The following is a 25,380-nucleotide window of genomic DNA, read 5'->3' as shown; positions in this document are numbered from 1 at the left end:
ATGACGTCGAGGTGGACTTGGCCTTCGGCTTGAAATGCGTCAACGACGACCAGTACAACAAAAACTGCAAGGACTACGAAGTCCGCTTCTGCTGCCCGACAAGTGAGTATGTTGTTTGTGAGTCGTTGTAGTGTCAACAAGTCTGTTTAAAATACGTTAAGCCCCTGTCAAGTCGTTTGCAAAGTCCAAGTCAAGTAATTCTCATTAAATAAGAAACCAAGTCCACGTGTGTTGTTACGCCAATGCTGTAAGTCAGAAATTTCAAATGGCTTATTTTATTGCCAAGTCATTTTCCAAAAATTAAATAATAAGTCTTTGTATACCGAACTCAAGTTCAGGTCTAAACCACTGTGGCCGTTTCAAATCAAGTCAATATAGTTTTGCAATTTTTAGAGAAATCCCGCGTGATAAACTATTTAAGGGCTGTCAGCTTGGTCTGGTTTAAGCTGAAATACGTTGGCATCTAACTTTTAGGATCACAGGAAACACCTCTGCCTTCTTTAAAACCATCAACTTCTTTGTAATCCCCCGCGGAGCTTGCGAAGTGGCCTGAAAGACAAGATCTAAGATAGACACTTGATACTTCGTTAACATTTTCAACTTAAACAAAATGTCCTTTTCGACTCAGAGCCCAGAGTGCCGAAATGCCGCGACGGCAAGTGGACTCGCTTCTACAACGTGGACGACCCGACCACGGGCGGAGACTACGAGCTGCTGAGCGCCATCAGGGACCTCTATCCAGACGAGGTCTGTCAGTTTCCGCAAGTGTCCGACGCCCGTGTGGCCTCCAACGGCGCCAATTACTTCCGATCTGGCCAGAACGTGGCCGTCGACAACAGCGTTGGTCTGGTTTGTGAGAACGTTGGACAGGAGTGCAAAGACTACATGATAAGGTTCTGCTGTCCATCAGGTGCGTTAGACTGAGTCCCCTTTCTATGTTGTCCCTTACCCGGTTCTTACAATGATAATTAATCTAAGCAGTGGTCGGCAAACTTTTTTTGACCCAAAAGTATTCTTTTTAGAGCTATTGAACGGCCCACTACGTAAAGCAGGGGCGGCTCCAGGATATTTGTTTTGAGTTGGAGGCATTATAATGACGTCACAAAGCTTTGTCGAAAAACACAATTGTTTTTGGAAACACCTGTTGTTCTCGAATGAACTCGTACGCAAATATGAAACTAAAACACAGTTTAATTGCGCATATCCCGAAATAATGGGTTTATTAGGATTACATTGTCAAAACTTCAATTAAAAGAATGCCTGGCGAATATGGCACGTAAAAGGATTCGAATATTGCTCGAAATAACGGCATTCTAGTATAATTTAACAGAAATTTGACTGTAAAGCTGTGAATCGCACGTCGCAAGAAACCATAGAATATCGCCTTTGGGCTTAGAAAAAAAAACTGACAAAAGTACATAAAAATTCTTACATTTGTCGTCGCCAGTAACGTCATAGTTCAAGTAATTTAGAAAACCTGTTGTTCTCGAACAAACCGGTATTATGTAACTAAACAAAGTTTATAGCGCGAAACAAACAAAAAATTGCATCTATTTAGTTTTAGTTAGCGAAACGTTTATCTTAGACGTATACTTAATGCATAAACGATTAATCTGGTGGCAATCGCGTAAATAGTTTGCAAGATGCAATGAATGTACGCGTACGGCTATCACGCGGCCCACGAATACATAATAAAACTAAAATACTAAAAAGTAGCTGGCGGCCCATTAAAAATGGCTCCGGGGCCTGCAGTTTGCCGGCCGCTGGTCTCAGGCATTGGTTACCAACCATTTTTAGTCACTCCTTCCTAAGGTCGGGTTTTTGTTAAAGCTACAGGAATATCATGTTGAACATTCAGACGATTTCTGTCTTTTGGTAAATCAATAAGTTAACCTTCAAGAGGGTATGTTACCGCGGTTAAATTCGATTGGAAAGTGATTTTTGAAACTTCACTGTGGGGAGTTACTAGGGAAGTCCGTTTTGATACTAGATGCCAAGTGGCAGTATCTGTACTCATCCTGGTGGAACGTGTTTGCCTTGCTTGGCAATCTAACTGAACGTTTTCTAGTTTGAAAGATATTGCGTTTAAAAACAGCATATTGAAAATTAAGGTAACTAACTAACTTTATCGGAACTCATCACGTTTCAAGTTTATCGATTTTAATTATTTGAACCTAGGAATAACGTTATTACGGTATAGCATAAAATATCGGGTATCGGTATCCAAATAAATTTTGAAGTTCCGAACTTCCCTAGACATAACATTAGTCTTGAAAAAATATATGTAAAGATGCACAGAGTTGTGTTTGGGTACTAAAAAGTGTTAAAAGCAAATATATTATTTATATATGTCTACCTGGCCTTGTACTTTTGTGTTAATTTGAGTACCAGTGTAAAAAGGTATGATAGGAGATTCACGCTTTAATCTACAAGAACGTAAAAGCTATCCAGGGTGTTTTTGTAAGTAATCTTGTATAAATACAGTTTTCAATCTTTGTTCATTAATATTTTAAGTTGTAGTTGAAAATAAATGTAACGCAAAAAAGGAAACAACCTTCGGTAAGAGACAATATTATACTTTTTGGGGGGTAAATTGGCTTTAAATGGTGAAGTCCGCTTCATACACCGGTCTTTCTTGTGTGATCTTCAAGCCGGACTGACAGGTTTTCTTACTTGCACAGACTGTAACGTTTGCAAGGCCGGCGACTGGACTCGTTTTTTTGACGAGGACAACCCGGACAACGAAGGTGACCTTGAGAAGCTCAGCGTCCTTCAGATGACCTTCCCTGGAGAAATTTGCGATTCTCCAGTTAAAACTGACGCCCGACTTTTGAACGGAGACCACTACACCGCTTCCGGGCAGACAGTTGACTTATCGGACGGTTTCGCTTGCTACAACAGCGATAGCCAGCAGTGCTGTGACTACAAAGTTCGCTTTTGCTGTCCAAGTGAAAACGGTAATTTCAAAAACCAACAATTTTTCAGCATTTCCGGGGCCTCAAAAGTAAAGTTTGGACCTGGTACCTGATATCATTTGGTAGTAACGGTACTGGTCAGACACCAAATAGCCTTGTATCTGTGCCGATACGATTCCAAATGAATTTAAGAATTAAAACATGCGTTGTTTTACGACTTTGGCATGACGTTTTTTACAGCTTTGGCATAAAAATATTTAGTACACAAGTTTTGGTCATTTTTAGTTTAATTCTGTGCTTTATTTTGAAATGTAAACTTGTACTTTACTGGTAAATTTCCGAATTTTGTTTCGACCTAGTATTACTTCATAGGAGGTGTATGTCCGAACCCACGCAACATCGCAAACGGTCAATTTAACCCGGTCGACGGTCCATTTGGTCCTGGTGCCGAAATAACCTACCAGTGTGATGGCAACTACCACTTGGAAGGCCCTGCCACGATCGTTTGCAGCGACCATCTGACATGGAGCCCGCCAAACGTACAAGTTTGCGTTCCCGACGGTACGTTCGTATAAAGCAGGGGTTTAAAAACTTTAATAACGTCGAAGCCTAAAAATTGTTTTGGTTCGCGTTGCAATGGTCGGCGCGGAATTTATCAAAGATGACGCCGTAAAACAAGTCTACTTAAAGATATGTTGTTTTTGTTCGAACTCATGTGACAATCAATAAACTGAAATTGAGTCCAAATCCAATAAACTGAAAATTGAGTCCAAATCCATTCAACGAGAGGCCAAAGCGTATTTTACTCAATTTTTGTTTTAAATGGTAATAATAAAGTATCAATTGGGCTGCATGGACACTGCAAAGTAGTTCACTTACCCCCCAAGGGCCAAGGTTTAAGATAGCTGAGTCCTGCAAGAGTCGCCAACAACCTTTTAAAGTTTGAAATTGATAAGACCAATAAAGTTTCCGTTTTTGCCATTTAAATAGCCCTGTACTTCCTTTATATATGTTTGCGTATTAAGTGGTGACTATAAATACCTATAGTCACTTCTGAATTTTGTTGTTCATTTTATTTTGCTTGCATGTATAAAGGATGCCCAACGCCTGCTATGCTGGAAAATGGTGTTTTCAGCCCTCCAATGGGTCCCTATTATCCCGGAGACATAGTCGAGTACACTTGCGATGATAACTTCTTATTTAGTGGACTTTCGGAGCCCAGCACGTTTCAGCAGATCTGCTTGAGCGACCGTACTTGGTTTCCGGCGCTAACACGGTCCTGTGAGATTAATCAAGGTTCGTTGAATTACATGTATTGGATGATTTTATGTCGTGCAATTAGACGCTATTGTCGAACGTTTTATTAAAGAAGCGATCTTGTAGAAGCTGGGACAGCATCTATAAAAACAAATGAAACGCCTTTTTTCACACTGGCATCATGATATTAGATATCCTGTGAGTGCATAGCGCCAAGTATATGTTGTATACCCTTTGCAAAAGTGCTCGTTAAATCCAACACATCTGTACAACACTTTGTTACGATAATAGCTCAGTGTTGGTTGAATGATAACTAACTGCTATCGGTCGGCCGAATATATCATTTGACAGCAAATCGTTGCTCACCATGATATATTAAAGTTTTATATGCAACTTCGGCTATTTTTATGGAAGCTGTGATTATGGTTTCTTCGATAACATGTAAAAACTATACAGAATATTTTGGGTGTTGTGAACCTACATCTAGACTAATATACTCAGCAAAAAGTAAGGCATTTCCGCTAAATCCAGCTTCTCAAACAGTTAACTCACTATATGTTTTATTATTTGCTAATTGCAGTAATCCTGAGAATCGAGCTGCTTCGAAACACACAATCTTAGTATCTTACCAATATACTTTTTAGCAACTGACTTGTCTGGGATTCCAGTTACATCATAATGATTGGTTTGCAACATTGTTTAGATTGCCCGATACCACCCCCGCTCCCGAATGGCAAGTTCATTCCGATGCACGCCCCTTTCTTTCCCGGTTTAAGAGTGGTTTATCAGTGCGACTGCGACTACAGGCTTGAAGGCAATCCGGTGATAATGTGCCTGAATACCGGGGTTTGGTTCCTCAACGGAGAACGTAGTTGTGTGCCTACTAGTGAGTAAAGCATCAAGTTAAAACTAACATTAGGTGTATATATTTTGGCAACTGATTGTATTTTTAACTCACTCTGGTTTATGCCTCGTGCACCATAATTGTCGTCGCGCAGGTATATCGAATGCTTTAAAGGGGGTCGCAAGAACAAAAGGGGGTACTACTGGTAAAGAGTTTGGACTACAAGTAGTGTAAATCGCAGCATATGCTTTTAACTACTTGCCATGCTTGATGATGAAGAAGCTAAGGTATATCGCCTTAACTGTGGACGAAGACTCTTGTGGTTTCATGTAAACTTTGTATTATTTGACTAATTTTGCCGGATCTGGGACAACAATATTATTTTGCGTACCGTTCGAGGGCCACACATACTAGGCTTCGTGAGAGTTACGAAATCCTCAACGGCTTATTTAACGATTTTATTTCTAAAGGTTATGATTCATTACTTTACAACTTAAACAGACCAAGTGCGTTTGGTCAAACTGCCAATACTTCGGCTAGACGAAAAATAAATAGAATAAACGGCGTTTTTTCACCTTCTGAAAGTTTTTAAAGTTAAACCATGTTTTGCTTTGCATGAACACTGTCAACATAGACTTTTTAACGGAACACATAAATTGGCGCCAGAAACAAGTAAACTTAGAGCTATGCCTTTAGTCGAATTTATGATCCAATACTAAAAATAAATTAAATAACTAAAATAAACAACAAAAATAACTGAAATAAACACACAGTGATGTCCACCTATGGCCACGGCCTTGGCTCTTAGAACATTTAAGATTCTAATCAAACATTTGTATAGTTGTTTCTCTATATCAGGTGTCGGGAACCTATGGCTTGCGAGTCATATATGGCTCTTTTGATGACGCCCTATGGCTCTTTAAAACTAGTCAAATAACAATTTTGTCGTACTTTTCTTTTTGGCTGCTAACCGATTTGAAGAAATCTTTTTGTATCTAAAAGGCCTTAATGTTCGTGCCATGACCCCGTAAACAAAGCTTTGCAAACTTATGTATTTTTTCGCACTTACTTTGTTGCCTTTTTAAACAGTCCTTTTCAAATTACTGTTTTTGCCAACCAAAACAATTGTTAAAAAACACTACATGGGAAATACAATGAAAAACATTCGGCTTTTATGGGTCCCTTAGCTAAAAAGGTTCCCGACCCCTGCTCTATATCCTTAAACATCTGCAATTATTAAAATTAAAAAAAGTAATTGTTTGCAGGCTGTCCCACCCCCGATACTATCGAGCAGGGTAGTTTTGACCCATCATCTGGCCCCTACCTCCCGGGGACCGTGGTAACGTATTCCTGCGATGACCCCACGATGTACGACCTGGTCGGCTTCAATCAGGTCGTTTGTCAAATGGACGGCACTTGGGCACCCCAATTTCCAACTTGTAGGCCAAGTGGTGAGTTCTCTCTCCTGGGATTCGGCTTCTTTATAAAGTTCTATCTCGTCGTATTTATACTTTATACTTGAGTGCTTTGTTTCGTTTTTGTTATAAGTCCTTCAAATGATGTTCTTTTGCGTTGGGTGATCATGTTGTCGTCAAACGACGGACTTTCAATTAAATGCAGGAACCTGTAATTGAACATCCGTTAAACTGTTGTGTATCACTTGCAGGTGATACATTCGTAGGGTTCGTCATCGACGATACGGGTTCAATGGCCAACGAGATAACCGCAGTCAAAGATTGGATCAATCTTTGTATCCTTGGACTCAATCCCACATGCGGGATGATGCCTACGGGAGGCTTTACAGTGTCGCCATTTAACGATCCTAGTAGGTTCTTCTATTGACTTAAGTAAATGTAGATGCGACAAAGCAATATTATACTGCTCACCGACTGAGCGCTAACACCAAAGTCATTCACATATAGTCATAAAAAGGGTGGAGATTTGATCCGCCGAGGAAAAACTGTATTATTTTTGTATAGTATTTAGTATAGCGTCGCACAAAACACACCTTGGCGTACTGGAACACAAGTTATAAATAATATCGCACTTTGGTGAGACTCGCGCTTATATGCAGGCAGGGAATACGACATAAACGTCTCACGCAACAATCCTATACAATATACAGTATCATATCAAAACAACTCTCCAGTTAGTCGGAAATCTATTGTTGAAGGACACATTGATATATTGTTAAATTTGAAACACTCTGTTTCATGCATGCATTTAAACAAAATTACTTTTAAATTACTTTTTTCTCATTACTTAAAAGTGGGTGTTTGTTTGTAATGTTAGCAATTGGTTAAATTCTGCCAGTCATTGCTTGTTTTAGTATGGAAGGTGGAATGGAGGAACAAAATGAGAAGTCGGTATTTTCCGCCATCATTGCAGTAGTTTGCAATCATGACCAAAATTTCCCCTTAAAATGAATGATAGTTATGTTGGCTGTACGTTTGTTTGTAGAATAAAGGATTAAATTTTCTAGCATTACAAAACAATTACTGTAAACAAAATACAAAACACACGGTAAACTTTTAGCACAATTTAGCGGTCAAAGATAACAATAGTTTTATGGCTATTTAAGTGTTAGGTATAATGATGATGTATAGACTTCTTGTAATAATGACTTGACGGAAAATTAGGTCAAAGTTTTTTTTTCAATCTATTAAAATATTTTTCTTTTATTGGCGAATGGATGGATTAACCAATAAGCAAAATAAGCAAGTGCTTAGGGCACCAACGTATGGGGACACCACAGAAATGTTCATAGCCGAAGTTTTAGTGGTGCCTCAGTGTTTAATGAAATAACTCGTGTTGGTCAGACGGCCCTGGCAGTGATATATTTTAATAAACATATAGTTCTGTTATTAATATTATGGCGGACTTTTTTTGAACGTAATAATAACAATACCGATGTTGTTTCACAGATACTGGCCCAGTAAGCCAGGGTTTGGGTGCTGTACAGGCGGTGGTCGCAGTTCTCAGCCTGAGTGCCAATGGCGGTGGCGATTGTCCTGAATTGGCAAACCGTGGTTTGATTGTAAGTTCAATTGTATATTGTATGTTCAATTAGTGAGTTAAAATTTGAGGGTCTAGTAAGAATTTGTATGTAATGAGTGTTAGGTATAATGATGGATGCGTAACAAAACAGAAGTGCAATACCTGATTAAAACTAAGAGATAATCTGCGGTATGGTTAGAACCCATTTCCACGACCGTCGTGTCTGCCCACAGTTTTTATTCGCTAGTCTCAGACTTAATAAATTATTATCGCTACTACGGTTAGCCTTTAACGAATTTTGTGTTTAAATTTACAATGTATAGACACAGGCCAGTCGTTCATCTAAATACCGATTACTATTATCTATGTAATAAGCAGGCAACAAATGAAACTCATAGTTTTATTGAATGTGACAGTCCTAAACAACTCATTCTATATATATATTTATTATAATACAATTTTTCGTTAAAATGTTTTTCGAAAATAGAAATCTCAGTCAGGTTTAATCGGAGTTACATTTGTGCTTTTTTAGGACGCGTTAAACACGTTTCCAGACATTAATGCAGGTTGCATTATTTACCTTTTCACTGATGCTACTGCAAAGGATGATGCTACACTTTTGGCACAAACTATGGCCCTGTTTATGCAAAAAGGTATATTGGAAATCTTGTATACAAAAAACTTGTTTTCATGCTGTGCTTACATGTTTAGCCATGTGCGACATGTTAGGAGCTAAGCCGATACCCAGTGCCAAGTAGCAGTATCGCTACACGTCCGATACTAGGGTTGTTTCGGTGGCGAACCAATCCCCAATTAATTTGTACGTTACGGCTATGTTTGGCAAACCAAATGTACATTTATACTTTAAGGTAAATTTCTCAAATTTTTTTCTCACGCAAAATCCGATGGCAGCCTATAGCCTTAAAAATCACTATAGCCTTAAAAGCAGCCTATAGCCTTAAATTTTTTTTTTAATTTGTCTCTAGTAATCCCTTCATTCGCCACGGGTTCTGGCCGCGGTATACTTTTGCCAAAAATATAGGGTATCGGGTTAAAAATACTACTATCACATATGCTTATACTTACGTTTATGTTGCATTGTGTTTTTAGAATGTGAAGTGTAGAACATAATTTGCCAAATTTGTCGTTTTATAAGAAATGTGCCTTGAATGATATGTCTTTATCCTGATAAAGGCGTCATGTATAGGACGTCGAAACGTCGATTGATAATAATAAAACTGCTGGATGAGTAACACTCGGTTATATAATTCGCTAAGCTGCCAAAGTTACTGAATAATGTAGATCTTGAGTCAGATCGTATTTCTTGTAAAAGCCATATAAACCCTCGTAGTGAATACTAATTACGTTTACCTAACCTACCGTTACTAATTGCCCGTATTACATTTACACTAAATGTAGAGCAGAGTACGTATATGTTAGAGGAGGAAACTAGGTGAAATTTATGTATGGCTATCTGTATGGTGTGGCTTTTTCGGTTAACATAATAATATGTTTACACAAGAAATTAAGTTGTTAGTGTACGACTTGTTGTCAACCACTAGTCTAAAGTGGTCTACGAACTGGGTTTGACTATAGTACGATAAATACCAGACGCGAACCATTGGGTAAATCAGAATTTGACTCGGCAACTTACTATAACACTTTTTAACTGCAGTGAGCTTCAGGCCAACCATAAAAATTGCAATTGTGGACATCTGACTGAATAAATTATACATTTGTTGATCTGGCCAATAAAATAGTACAATTTGATATATGAACGATTAAAATTAGAGACTATTAGATTTTTGGACGTTAAAATTCTACAATTAAATGCCGGTCACTTAACTGAGATCGAATGTATGGGTTACTAGGGATGTCCGATAAACAGCCGATACCCGATGCCAAGTGGTAGTATTTGTACTCGTCCGATGCTAAAGTGGTATCGGCGCCGATCAGATACTAAATTAATACAAGAACTTTAGCAATGATTTGCGATCCAACGTGGATATTTAATCTAGAAAATTAAATTATTAGGCAATAAAGGTTAATCAACTAGAGTTACTAAACTTTTTACCGCTAAAGGACATAGTGACCTAACAAATTTAAAAAATTCCGGATGGGATCGGATCGCGATAATTTTTGTCCACAATATCGGGTAGGGATGTACGATACTTGACATTTTAATCCGATACCCGATGCCAAATGACTTCATTAATATGCTCAGAGAAATTTAATCGTTTAAATGTCATCTTTTTCAGGGTAATTTGTCAATTTATTTTTTAGGTTAGCTACCTTTAGTTGTTAACCTAATATTATTTGATAGATTTGTGTTTCAGATAAAAATGGCTCAAATCCAGGCTGATATTCCTAGGTTAATTTGGTATCGGATCAGTGATGATACCACCCTAGTATCGGACGAATAGCCGGGACAATTGTACCGATCCTATTAAACATGGCTTCGGGTATCAGCTCCGATCCGATATTATTGGACATTCTTTATGATAGGGCATCGGTATAGGAATAAAATGTCAAGTATTGGACATTCTTATTAGTCACTTTGACTCCATCTCCACTGCTTTGTTGTATGTAGGTTGTCAGTTTGTACCGGTTCTCACCGGCTGCTGTGGACGCTGTCCCGCTGGCTGCGACGTTTTGGCGGCGCCTTACTGCACCAATGGAGTGCGTGACTTGAGGGGCTCAGCGGGAAGGAAAAAGCGACAAGGTAAATTAAAATTTGCTAAGAGACAACTATTATGAAAATCTGGTAAAAACCTAAGGTACGCAGGACTGGATTATACCATTAAGCAAATTAAACATGTCCTTAGGGCACCAATAGTAGGAAGGCACCACAGACATTTTCATACCTGATTTTTTTATTATGCCTCAGTGTTTAATTAAGTAATTCGAGTTGGTCAGACGACTCCGACCTCAATAGTGACCCGGTTGGAATAGTTTTTTGCTTATTTTTCTTTCTCGGTATCATCTTAAACCTCTAATATTTTCGATGAATAATAACTTATGTGGCCCTGGGTGTATGTATACTACTGTATAGCCTGACTGTTTGCACAACACAGTATGGCACTAACCCGTTTAATCGAGCCGAATTTTCCTGTGAAACGCTACGAGCCCCACACTAAAGTGGTATTGGCAGTAAACATACAAATTAATAGTAAACGCACAGTTAGAATACAAATCATGATTTACATGCCTAAATTAATGGTGCCGGTCAGCGAGGAGTTTGTTACCGGTCCTTATAGGTCTACATATTTTTGTGTGGGTCCCAACTATTACGCATTCTAGAACTTGGAAAAGCTCAAAGTTCTCCTTAAATCAAAGTTTCGAAAATTTGCATTACTGGACATTTGTTATTTTCTATAAATGTATGCCATTTTTCTTTTCGCAGCTATGCCCACGTCCGCTGGCTTTTATACGTTGGCTGAACAAACAAACGGACGCATTTTCCTGTTTCCGAAGAACCAGACAAATGGAACAACCAACTTTGGTTTAGATCTGGCAAACGAAATGACTCTCGGTAAAACAATATTGTGTTAAACATGGGTTCTAAAAATGCAAAAAAAGTTTTTTGCGATTTTAGACAGATAGTATAATAAGGAAACTTTTTTTGAATTTTAGAAAATAATTTTAATAATAATCCTAAAAAAATTGAATTTAGTCTTTTTTTCTCTATTTTATAATAAAATCTCGTTTCTATATTGTTTAGCGATAACAAATGTGAGACGATATTTTACCAAAGTATCTATCTCGACTTTACGTATATGTAAAACCACTCTGCAGAACTTTATCAATGGGATTTACGAGCAGATAGCGCTTTGACATAATAGATGACCTGTGTGCAAAATTTTCGCAGGGTTTTGTCCAACAAGACTTATCGCGGGACCCTCTCCCAATGGTTACGTCACGAAGGAAAACGTAAGTTAAGTTTTCAATGGTGTTAAATAAATATGCTTTGTTCAAACAAAGATAAGAAACGAAACGCGATTTGTCCGTTGTTTATGCATTTGTAATGATCCCCACATTGAAAACAAACTAAGAAAGTAGAAGCTGGGTCAAGTCGTATAGAGTTATGAATAAATGCAAAGTTTGAAAAGGTAAATAGAGAAACACAATTTAAAATATTTCTAGAAAATTGACGAAATGTACCATCATTTAATAAAGTAAGTGAATAGTAATGAAAACGAAATCCTACTAAAATCAGTACAAACATACAAAATATTTTCAACAGATAGGTATAAGAACTAGCGGAAGTTGACTAATCACATAGAAACAATTATCGGAATCAGATAACATAAAATATTTAAAAAAGTAAGCACCGACATGTTTTGTAGTGTGAGCTTCTTGGAGCTTGCTGGCACAGCACCCTGGCGAAGTGCTTTTGCCCCAGTAAAACAATTCCATGTCCTCGCCAAACAATTGCTGAATGCGGGGCCGCGGACAATTTTCGCCAAAAGGTTGACCTGGATTGTCAGCATTACATTCAATGTACGGCGGGCGTCGTGACTTTTGAGACGTGTCCGGCATTCGGTAAGTTGTTGTTGTTGTTTTTTTCAGAGTTTGCGTTTTTAAAACATGAAACCAAAGGAGAAATTAGGACCCGTTTTTATTCGAGTGTTGTGCGCTCATAGACCTAAGAAAAAGTGTCCTCAACACGAAAAAATGAAACACTGTATCAATGCCATTATTTTTTACTATTATTTAACCAGAAAATATTTTACAATAATCACAATAATGTGAGTAAAACCCTATACAGGTTATTAACATTTTGCTGCGATTTTAATTCCGCTTTTCTGCAAAACGATTTGAACTAGGTAGTCTGGCACATTTTTCTTGTTTATTGTACGCCTTGACGTCATGTCGGCCTGTCTGACGTTAGTTTAACGCAGCCGTCAAAAATTCGCATTAATCCTATTACCCTTTTCTTTTTATTAGTAATTAGTAAAACGAATGAAATTGTATACATAGTTCAGTTCAAACCAAAGGCGGAAAATGTAGCAAATCGTCCCATTTCGACCAACTAACACATTCATAGATATATTGTGTAGGCCTTCAACTGCTATCTGGCCATTACGGCAAACGGTTACGGTACTTATAATACAGTACCTTCTTGGTTCAACTAACCTATTTTTAACTCACCTGAAAGCTACCGGCTTCTCTTTGCAAAGTGCTTTTTATATTTCCAACCTTTGCAGTTGTTACATTTGGTGAATTGTAGTGTACATTTGATATTCTCTTTTAGGTATAAATATGAAAAAACATTTTTTAAAAGTTTGAACGCGCAAATCGTAGCATATAGTACAGTTTGTTTAACAACCAAATTCTATTTCGAATTTTTGGTGATTAGGCGTAAGAAAGAAACGAAAGTTGAAAATGTTACACTGAATTCTTGTTTATGGTCAAGCTACCTACTTTGGTGTATAATTTAGTGTTTAGTCTACTGATTAATTATTAAAAGCTACCTTTCAAAAACGCAGTTAATAAACCCCGGGAACACCCGAAACACCTGTAATGCATGGTCTCGTGAAGTTACTTTTTTTTAGTAAAATGGGGTTATATTTCACGTTTTCTCATGTTTGCTCTTGGAAATATTGGTCAGAATGAAGGTGTTCATCGTTTTAAGAGTTTGAAATAAATTCATATGCTGTTTATTAAAAATGGCCTGACTTGTGCTTCAGTTGTTTTGCAAGGTCGTGATTGGGAGGTAAATTAAATTAATTTCAAATGACTTGTTTACAACACTGTCCCGCGGCACACCGGCTGATGCAACTGCTATATAAACAACAAACATTTTATATTTTGTGGCATAGCATTTTCAAAAGTTACAAGTGAGATTTGTTCTCTAAAAACGACCTTTTACTCCTGATATACCTAGGGTGTCTGGTCGCAGAGTAATTTGACAAGCTATTAAACATCAGTTACATTGCTACCAACATTTGAAACAGTCATTTTTATACTTCCACAGGTGTCTTTGACGATTCGACCGGTCAATGTGTTGCTCCTAATACGATTCCGCCACCGTGCGGAACCATGCCATAGAAAGACACGTCAGAAAGGGACGTCACTCAACTTGTTCGTTGAGCGAGTTTTGTCTTACGTCGCTATTGTAGTCTTGCTATGTTATTGTTTGTAAATAGGCACTGTAAGATCATATCTCGTTTATGTGAACATATGCTGTATTTCCAGAAAAAAAGTTATTATTGTACTCTAGGTGAAATTAGGGATATCATCGTGTACGAATAATAAATGGAAATTCTTAGTTGAAATAAATCCATACGGACACAAAGTCACAAATACGTAAAACAAGGCATAAACATGAATAATCACAAACGTGCACTAAATTAAATGACGCGACACAGCGATAGGCAGAATGACGTGTAAGCTCTTTTTTTCTTCGTCTGTTATTTTTAATGATTGACTTATTATTACTATTACTTTAACCTGGTCAACAACAGTTATGCGCAAGCTTGTATTTTTGCACCAAACAATAATGACATTTGTCCTTAAACGGTGCTAATTTTTGTTAAAAAATACAGGCAACAGGTTATATTTATTTAATGTAATCAACCTGTTTAACGCCGTTTCTTTTATACAATGTGTTATGATGCTAAGCTAGCCATTGAAAAGAAATACACGGAGACTCCAAATGATTGTCATGACACACTACAGAATTCAATACCTTGTACCTGTAAGATGTGGCATTCAATTTCTTGCTTTTATTTCACGTTATAAACTATTCTAAAGACATGAAGACCTATAGTACGAACACCTTGATATACAAGTAACACCAGTCTTTCCACAAAACGTTTCATATTTCAGAGAAAGGTCCAGTTGTTAATCCATATTGGAAGTGAAAATTCTGACAAATTGCACTCCAGTTTTGACGTGTTGCCAAAAATATTTTAGTTCTAATTGTCATTAGGTGAAGAATAGAGCGAGTGTTCTTTGTATCAAACGACGCAACTGCTATAGTGTGCGATATGGTTTTAAAGCCGTAATTTTCTAACGCCTTTAATTTTTTTTAGTTTAAAACTTAATGAAGTTACAAGTCTTTTATTTAATCTCAATAGACAACCTTTGCTCATCCTATAAGTTAACCAAAATAAACTCTTTGACATACAGACACACCACTGTTTTTCTATCATGTACCTTTGATTCGGATTTCGCTCTAAACGTTTTGGCATTGGGTTGGCGGAAACACGTTTTAGACAGGAAGAAGTTTCGTCAGAAGAAAGATGGCACACCCACATCCGCCAGTGATGACGGTATGCAGACAGTTACCCTGCATGCGTTAATGGTTGGTGTTGCGCTGTATACAAGTCTAGAAAAAATCGGCACTCATAGACGAAAACTCTCACTTTAAATTGTATATACGCAAGTCGCAACGCGATCAACCTTTTGTCTTTCGTGGCCCATTTACGTTGCAAAAAATTCTGTGGCCCGAAATTTTTATGAAAGAAAATACTGTAAAATAGGTTTAGAACAAAACACAGCAGAATATATTTCAAAACGGATTATTTATGCAACTGTGCATTAGTGAGATGCTTGTGGCTGAACAATAAATTTACAATCCTTTTTAATTCCTAAACCAATCAATTATTCATGTAAAATTAAATATAGTTACACAAATTAAACTAAATCTAGCTTTTCAAATTGGTCTGTGACCTACCTCAAATGTTCTTATGGACCACTGGTTGAGAACCGCTGGCTTAGAGTGATCCCATTTTGAAGAGAGTTTGGTGGCCCCTGTACAAAAGTGATAAATAGGTAACGGTTATGGAAACAGCAATACTGTGCAAAAATACTGAGATAGCGAGAACCTCCAAAATATTTAAAGGCGGCTTTGTTTATAGAAACCTTCCGACCTTCCTTTGTGACCACAACATGCGTCAAGGATGTTTTACGCACATGCGGTGAGCTGCGACGTGCGTTTTAAGCCACAGATTGCATGGCTTGCGAAACTAACGTTGATATGATGCAGCGAAATTTTTTTCGCGTAAAAAAATCTTGTCTGTAGTGCTAAAAGCGACATATAAAGAGCGCTATGGCACGTAGTGTCGCTACACACGCCACGTTTTAGGAAGCAAAGCTTTAGTATGCAGATAACCATCGTCTTTGGGTGAAAGGTTTAAATGTCTTTAGTTACGGGTGATAAGCATTTGTAAAAACGTGTTAATTCTCTATCACCGTGAAAAGCAATGTCGGCAGGAAGTGTATATCCCGCATTGCAGAGCATATTTATGCCATCTGGTTTAAGTTTTTTTTTTAGCTATATATGGAGTTATAGACAATTTAATCAGTATAATGCTAGTCTGCCTATCACATGGAACGATAAGTGCCCAACATGCCATTTGAAAAACTAGATTTAGGGGAAAAAGGCGTCGCAAAGTGGCGAAAATCTTTCGGATTGTTATAGAAGTGCTTTAAAACTGATTTAAAAATTGGTAAAACTATATTTACCACGGCATTATAATTGTAACAGGCAGTTTTGAAAAGTGGTGTTTATAGTAGATTTAACATAAACTAACAACAAGACAGACTTGATTCCCTTTCCTATTGGTATCAACTATCCGTTTTTTTTTTGTTCAAATGTAAAAATACTACTTAACCAATATAAAACCTGAATGTTTTTAATATCAATACCCTAATAATGTCACTGATTAAAAATTTGCAAGAAAAATTCGCTTACTGTTGCACGAATAATTTCATCAATTGCAGCTATAATCACAGGGAAATTTTGATATAGTAATATACTAAGTGGTTTGTTTTTTTGTTTCCATTGAAGAAAAACGTTTAGGTACACGCTTTTGGCAGTCATGGAGCGACAGTTTACTACTGCTGGAATCGAAATTAGTTTTTTAACTTGTGGATTATATTTGCTTGGAACAGTATTAATTTATCTCTCAAAAAAGTAAGGCGACAAACTTATTATTGCTCTTCTGTTTGCCACAATCATTAATAAAAATACAACTTTTTGTTTGTTATATTTATTCGAAAACCTTGTATTTTCAAAACTAAAAAAAAAAATTAATTAACTAAAGTTTAATCGAATGTACAATGAATGTTGTTGAATAAATTGCTCGAGCCTTTTTGGTAATACGGTTTTTAAATCTTCTTTGAGCTATTGTAATTGACGGTTCTTAGCAACCGTTACTAAAAGATTTGAGAAACACATTTATTTCGTGGTGATAATACAAAACTTTGATTAAATGTATTTTGATAGGTATTTTGGTAAAAAGAAGAGTTTCGCGACAAAGTCGGAACGGTTATGCGTCTTACTTGATGTTTCGTTCGTCGTTTTTATTTGTATTGGCCTTGGAAGATTTTCGGTCAACCTATACTGGCTTGTGACTCCCCTAGTTCACACTATTAAACTTTGCGTGATAAAGGGAAGAATTGTCCAGGTTCTACATGTGGCAGGTATAGTTTTCGGCACACATAATTGATATTGTAGAACTCCGATGAACATTTTGGCGTACTAACGATTTCCACCTTGCTTGGTAATTTAAAAAAAATGTTTAGCTATATATAAGGAGTTTTATAGTCTAGCAAGAAAGTATTTGGGCAAGAAATTCAACGCAAAAAAATATATTTGTTACCCCCTCTTCAGTAATAATGGTCAAAATAGGTAATAGCCTTTTTAACCCAACCCTTTAAAAGAAAATTTGGAAAACCCACAGGGTCCATTTGATTGAGAAAAGTTTTTCTTGGAACTCGATCAAAAAGCATATTTTAAGAGCGAAGATGGCAGCATATTTTAATGTTTCTAACAATCAAAACTCTACCGATTAAACACAAATGTGTAGTTAAATAAAATTATGAAGTTTTATAGAAAGATCGGTGGCCCACAAGTCCTCCTAATACTCATTGTTAAGAAAACACTGCCCTGGACTATAATTATAGTAATTCCCTCACGGCTCACGGGGCCTCTTACTCAGCCATTCAAATAAAGTGTGGTATTAGTAAATCTTTTATCGCTTACTTTTGTGTCTTTAAAGCAGATTAATACCCGTGGATTTGATGTTTTCATTTAGCTTAAGTACCTGCCATTCACAGCGACATAGAATTATATATAATTTATATTTTGCTCACCATAATAACATGTAACTATTAGTTTATCTATATAAAGAACCACACTTAATATAAAAATGACAACATAAAATCGCTCATAGTTGTTACATTGTTTACAGGTTACTTCAACCTTTTTATATTCCTATGGTTGAGACAAAGCATTTTGCAAAATAATATTCAGTTGAAAAATCTTGTTACGCCATGTTCAAGAAGGTAATTCAGCAATATATCTGCTTACAAATATGTTTTGTATTTTTAGTAAGGTTTAAAAATAAAATTTCTAGGTTCTATAAATCTTTTGAGGTGTTTTTATTTACTTTCTACTCCTTTTTAGATTCAGCTGGATATTATTTGTCGCCATTTTGCTGCTCGGTTCCATTTTTTTAGTTGCAGTTAGCGTCACAAAAGACGTCAACAATTACGTCATTAAAAACCAGACACGAAGCTGTTTACGACGATCAAGCGGAAATGACACTGTCGTGTTTGTGGGATACGCTATCACCTTAATGATGCAAAGTAGGTCTAACAATTATTTTACTAGAATGGAAGTTTTCATTTTTTATTGCTTCACAAAAAAAAATCTTCCTAGGTTTATTTCAAGCAAGACCTTTACTCACTTCAACATATGATAAAAACACCCGATCCGTCACAAATTAGTGCATTTATAGGAAGAAAGGTCTACACACATTAGTGCATTTAAAGGATCAAAAAGTCCGACTTTTAGTCTTTAAAGTCTTGGCTAATGCACTAATTTACCTTAACAAAAGTGCATAAGAAGATTAAGTTTAATAATACTTCACCCACCCGAACCCAAGCACTAACCAGCACCCTAACCTAAATAATTTGCGTTAATTTAATAATTATAACGCTTCACGTCCAAATACCTCAATTTGTGACGTATCAATCCTGTATACAATGGACTAGAAACTATATTAAGCCCACCAAATTTGTTTCTTTCCATGAAAGAAAGTCTCGCATCGCAAGCGAGCGCCGTTGCAAACCGGTCACGGGTGAGCAACTTTTAATTTTAGGGCGTTTGTTAGCAATTCTGGATCGATAAATGTCGCTACATATTTTGTTGCTGTGTATAAAAAAAACGTGTGAAAAGAGTAATTTAATTTCAATCCTTATAAGCCAAGGGACGACCAGCGCTTTGGTGAAAACAATAGGCTCAAGGAAAAAAACATAACATGTTATGAAATTTATTGTAACCGAGCGTGTGCTACGTTCCAAGTAAAGACTTAAGTTTAAAACTTTTAGCAGTATATTCAACCACGCAAAATTTAGACAGAATTCGCAAAATATCGCATTTGTTGTCGCCGTTTGAACACTAAGCAGATTACTTTTCAAACGAGGTTTTATTTTGTTGAACGTCAAATACTGCTACCACACGGGTCGTATACTAAACATACGGTCCCCCAAATTTCTCCAGCGGTTTCCCAAATTTTGGACTTGCAACTTTTTGGTATTTAAATGAAACACTTGCGGTCTCTTAAAACTACTTAGCGGTCACCCAAACCAAACCTAAAAAAACCCTGCCTACACGTATATCGTACAACAAGCCTTTCCAGCAATATTGTGATAGTGATTGAGGCCAAAGTCTAATGACTTCTTACAATGGGTTTAACCACGCAATACTTGGCAGAGGTCGCGAAATATTGCGTTCATTGCAGCAGTTTAAACACTAAGCAAATTTACTTTTCAAACGGGATTTTTTTTCGTTGGATGCAGAATGGTATTTACCGTGATGACTTATTTTCGCGGAATTTGAATAATTGCTGCAACGATTTTTTTACGTTTGTTAGTAATTTTTGATCGACATATGTCACTGGTTTTCGTTACGTAAATTATGCGAGACGTCTTTAGCCAAGGTTGTGTGTTTAGTAGCTCCATTTTAAAAAGCACACAACGTTGCAACTTGGTTTGATGTTAAATACCCCTTGTATTTTAAAATCATCGGCTATATTATGCGGCTTCAGCAAGCTTATACAATGCTGGTAGCACGTGAATTAGTAATTAAATGGTCACAGGGTGTTCGCGACTTTCCTTTAGTGACCTATTTCCAACGCAAAACTGCTTTTTAGGTTATACGTTAATTTGTTATCTTTAGATTGTTTTAACCAAATGAAAAAAGTACTGGTAAATTACGGAGACAAAGAATTAGATCTTTAGAGCCACACAGATAAGTCAAAGAATTAAACACGCCATTCCGCTTTCACATTAATGTCGCTTTCACACAGGCTGTGGGGTGTTACTTTGATTGTGGGGAAGCATAAGTTAACCGATTTTAGACCCACGATATGACATGATTTGACATTTTTATTCAGTGACACGCAGTAGAAACGTTTAGGCATAAGCAAATTTGTTATGACATTTAAAAAAATATTTTTGCATTATTTATGCCACTTACGAAGATCTTACGCTATCCGTAACATTACTTTCGGGTTATATGTTGATTACCTAACTTAGCTTCCATAATTATGGGCTACAACATGAGGCTATTGGTTTAACGTGTTACAACGTAATGTGCAAAAGTAATAAAGAGCCACAGTATGATGGATTGTTTCATTTTGTTTAACCAGATGAAATTCAGTTAGACTTCGTACATTATGATGGTAAATATTCTATTTAACCTGGGCAACGCCGGGTATTTCGTCTAGTCTAGTATATAATACAATCTGATCCGACCGTTGTTGCCACATTTGCCTTTTTCTTGTTTCAGTTTCTCTTCTCTCGCTTTTTGTGCTCATTCTACGACGGCACCGCACGCAAACCGAAGGCGTCGTTCAGAGTGGCTCCCGGCCACGTTCTTACGTTACGCTTGGCGTACTCATGCGCAACTGTTGCTTGGCAACCGCAACGTCGACCTTCGTCGCTCTTGCTGTAATCGTCTCTGACGCGTTTGTGAGACGCTTGGTCACGCAGGCGGTGAGTGCATTCACGAATAGTAAAATTTTTTGATACCAATATCTGATTATTTAGGCAAATGCTATATGATTCCATACCTTGTTGTGTCATTACTATTATCAACCAAGCAATATTGTGGTCCGAAACCAAGCAATATTCAACAAGGCCAAGGTTTGATTCTATGTAAAGCAGCCTTTTCCTTTTCAAATTACCGGAAAATTAAACATTTCGTTGGATGGCAGGCTACTTATACGATCAAATCTCGACAACGGCTGTAATGGTCAAGTTGGGTTCGTATCGGTAACCAGACTTATATTTGGCATTGGGTAACGACTAGCTTTATTCGACAGTTTATCGATTAAATTTCCAAAGTGGGTAGAACTATAACTTTTTGTAATTTTTTGGCGAAAATTTAACTCATTTATACAGGCTACTTTCAAAGAATGATCAACACAAAGTCTATAAACATTACATTTAGCCTCTTTGCTTAGTTAGACCAAAACATACTAACAAAAGATCAACTTTTTCGCACAAAATAAACACTTTTCTGAGTTCTAATATTGTACTGCGTGTTGTAGACTAAAGTTCTGTTTATTAACAATGAAATAAAATGCAATTTTTAAAGGGGTATGGGAATTTTAACAAAGGCGCTTTCAGTATATGTGGTGTTCTCTGGAATCAATCTTTCTTTTATGTTTTAATTTAATAAATACTATACGCTTGATCAAATCCTAAAGATTCTTCACATCTTGGCTAGTGAATGGTTTACGTTTATATGATTGAAATTAGCATTCAGGAAGCTAAAGAACAATCGCGCAAAGCACTTTACGCTTAATTGCACATGTAAATCGCCGGCTTCATTTAGAAACATTCAGCAATTGCTAACCCTATGTTATTTCGCAGGAGCTAAGTGTTTTGTGGGATGTTGATTACTTCGTCAGCATGTTCTGCAATGTGTTTTGCTACAAGACTTGGCGGCTTATTCTGGCTCCTTGTGGCACGAGTAAATGTGGCAACACTGAATCGAGAAATTCAACATCAACCAGCAATCAAGGAAACTAACAGGCAAAACACGCTGCAGTTGTCGCAAGTAGAACGTGTTGTCCTTACCAAGGAATGTATGTCACTGTCTTCTTTACCTGGTGTTTGTTGGGGAGGTCGTATTACAGATATGATGTATGTCACTTCCAACTCTTCGTTTTATCATGCTTAATTGGCACCACGTTGTGAATGTTGGTACATATATGTATTGTGACCTCTACGAATACGCATCCCAGGTCTGCGCAGACCCAATCGGGTACTTAAATCGGGTACAGGTGAACTAACTTTAAACTCTCCCTACACAGTCTCTCCACTAATAATATACAAAGTTATCCAATCAAGGTTTATTATAATAATAATTATTGGTGACACGATTTTAATTCTTCCATTAGTAGTAAGCGGTGTTCTAAAATTAAGGAATTGACATCACTTGGCATCGGGTACCAGCACCAATCACCGGACATCCCAAGCAGTTAACACAGCGCTTACCATATATTAGCCTGGGTTCAAAAAACTTTTAAAGACACAGCAAAATTACACAGTTCGCTTCAAATCAACCGGCTCCGTTTCCAGCTAAAAATGAAACCACTTATTAGCGACCGCATGAGGCGGTGTCTTTACTATTTAAATTATTTAAACAGGAAACTGATAACAAAATGTGGAATTGTGATGTAACGTGTATATATTTGAAAAACGTATCATTCAACATATTGCCTTATGTCGAAGGATATTGATATAAGATTACGTCGATGGTTCATAACGCATTTTGTTGCATTCAAGTTTGGTTTTGCATTAAATCTTTTTATTGTACTGGTTTAATGGAAGCAAATTAACATTAATAATAAAATTGTACTGAATTTCATGTTAAGCGTTTGACACCTCGATAAGTTTTACGTTGTTTCTATTAAATCAATAAACTAGTATCCCAAAGCGTTCAAGGACCAAATTTTTTATCGTATATATATTCATGCCAAAATAAGGCTTAACTCAAACCAAAGAAACTAATGTGCAATTTTTTAATAAGGAAACATGGTGCTCAATAAGAAGGGAAAATACTTTTGATTAGGCAAAAATATCAATTTCTTTGAAATATACATTAGATAAAAATTTGTAGAGGTCATTTTAAATTAAAATCGTATTTAAAGTCCGCAAAGGCGTATTGTCATCTTTCCATGTTTGTATTGGATTTGTTCCAAACTGTTTAATTAGGGGGCTCATAATTTTCTTTTGCATAAAAAGCCTGATAACTTTAAAAACTGAAAATCGGACATTGTTGTAACGAATGACAAAGGGTGGCCTGGACTTAATATCTTTGTTATCGTTAAATAAAGCAAATATGAATATTAATTATATTAAACAAAAACTGTGGTGAGCTTTTTGAAGTTGCTATTTGATTTAAATTCGTATCAAAATTTAGTTTTGAATTACATTAACCAAAATTTCAACCCTATAGTTCTTTTGTATCTTCTGAGAGAAATATACCAGAGCCGACAGAATCCGCCACGCATAGGCCTGGTTCTGGTGTTAGGCTCAACTCAAACTTCGTGTTTACTTTAGATATTTGTATAACTTTTGCTACGTACTTTTTGGTGTTGATTTACAATTTTGACATTTCCAATTTTTAGCTTACTTTTGTTCGGACGGCAGATTTTATCGTCGTATTTTTGCCATGCCATATCCTCATAAAGCATCTTAAATCTCTAAGACTAATATTACAATGTTTAGACTTCGAGCAATGGAAATCTCTTCAGTGTGTCGAACGCCTAAGGATTTCTGTTAAGCTAAACGCGTTAGACAATTTTAACAAAAAACGAAATTTTGTCGCACCTTTCGCGTTAACAACAAGTTTTATAACATTTTTAGTTTTATAAGGTAAATTTGTAACGTCATTGTTTTTTTAATTTTTATCCCCCCAAAAACATCCATTTATCGCTTTGATTTAGTATTTTTTTATTTAATGACAGGAAAAGTAATACATTGTTAAAGTTATATGATTGAATTTGTCTCCACAACTGTGTGACTGTACAAAAAAATTGTTGCAAAATTGTGCGAAAGCTCACCATACAATTGAGGTTGCAAAACTTAGGCCTTAAATGCATTAGTTAATTTGAAATATACCGCATTTTGTAGAACGTCTAAGAACCGTCAGCCTGTGGTCACATTACAGGGTGTTAGAAAATATTTTAATATTTGTATTTGGGATCATTTTTGGCACATTATTATTCTATAGTAGGCTACAGGCTGACAGAAAACGTATTTTAAGGTTACTATAAGTTCATAGTATCGTCAGACAGAAACCACTGTACAGCATCACAGTGGTTCATATTAATGTTTGTTCAGGTTTTGTAAGCGGACTCCCTAACAACTTTTTTGACTTTCGTGAATCAGGGCTAGCATAGACAACAACAGCAGTCTGCGTGTTAATATGACGGCATACAGTTGTTTAGGTCAAAAAATGTGACATGGAGTCAAAATATATTCATGGAGAAGTCACCAAAGCGCTTTTTACACTTAAAGACTTTTTTTGTAATTTTTTTTTAAAAGTCGTCGTACTCCATTTTTTTTTAAGTCGTCGTACTCCAAAGGGTTCACGGACCCCAGTTTAAGAAGCCCTGTACTAGACGAAACACTTAGGATCGCCCAGGGTAAAATAAATATTTACCAAATCCATCTGGTAAAGGGTTTAATCCAACTGGTAAAGGACCACTGGCATTGTCGTTTTCGAGGCGACATAAAATCCGTCGGAATAAGCATGATAAACTGTTGCCCAATCTACCTAAATTGTGCGGAGTTGAAACAATATGTTAGAATCCATCATGTTGTGGGCTCTTTATCAGTATTGCAATAACATTGTAACATGTATAATCCTCAAAAATGTGTATTTCAATTTGCATGTAACTAAAAACTAATATGAGGGATAGCGTAACATCTTCAGCTTTAAGAGTTATAAATAATGCGAACAACTATTGTTACAAAATGCAATACCATTTTTACTTGACAAAACGTTGCACTATACGTGGCGCTACACGTTCCTCAAATTAAATTGAAAAATCATATCAGGTGTTAGGTTGTTTTGCATCATTAAGTGATTAGAAGGCATGTGCTTGAATTTGTCAAACAGCAAAGGAGCTGGTCGTCCCTTTGTTTTCTGCATGAGTCTAAAATCAGTTAATGAACCCCCACAAAAGAGTTACACTATTTGATCGACTGGATGGCTGCATAAAATTACAGCAATGATTATGATGTCTGATAATTTTATTCCATTACCGATAGCCGATATTTTGGACAAAATATATCGCAACCCGATCCGCTACTAAATTATGTCATAACTGAGCT

General features: G+C 36.6%; 1 protein-coding gene across 1 annotated transcript; it reads left to right on the top strand.

Annotated features, from left to right (window-relative positions):
- Nucleotides 1-16,375: 16,375 nt before the first annotated feature.
- On the top strand, nt 16,376-23,951 carry LOC146136705 (uncharacterized). The gene is made up of 6 exons (XM_083395584.1): nt 16,376-16,936; nt 17,249-17,445; nt 18,216-18,309; nt 18,431-18,612; nt 20,819-21,024; nt 21,907-23,951. The coding sequence occupies exons 1-6, from the start codon at nt 16,842-16,844 to the stop codon at nt 22,063-22,065; spliced, it is 933 nt and encodes a 310-aa protein (XP_083251710.1). The 5' UTR covers nt 16,376-16,841; the 3' UTR covers nt 22,066-23,951.
- Nucleotides 23,952-25,380: the final 1,429 nt, after the last annotated feature.

The sequence above is a fragment of the Ascidiella aspersa genome, chromosome 8 (genome assembly GCF_963924565.1).
Source record: "Ascidiella aspersa chromosome 8, kaAscAspe10.2, whole genome shotgun sequence".
Classification (NCBI taxonomy): domain Eukaryota; kingdom Metazoa; phylum Chordata; class Ascidiacea; order Phlebobranchia; family Ascidiidae; genus Ascidiella; species Ascidiella aspersa.
This window is presented reverse-complemented; position numbering and strand designations above follow the sequence as displayed.

Coding starts and splice junctions, on each gene's coding strand:
- LOC146136705 (XM_083395584.1), top strand. CDS start 16,842: ATGGAGCGACAGTTTACTACTGCTGGAATCGAAATTAGTTTTTTAACT. Junction 17,446..18,215: donor CCAGGTTCTACATGTGGCAG/GTATAGTTTTCG, acceptor CATTGTTTACAG/GTTACTTCAACCTTTTTATA. Junction 18,613..20,818: donor TATCACCTTAATGATGCAAA/GTAGGTCTAACA, acceptor TTCTTGTTTCAG/TTTCTCTTCTCTCGCTTTTT.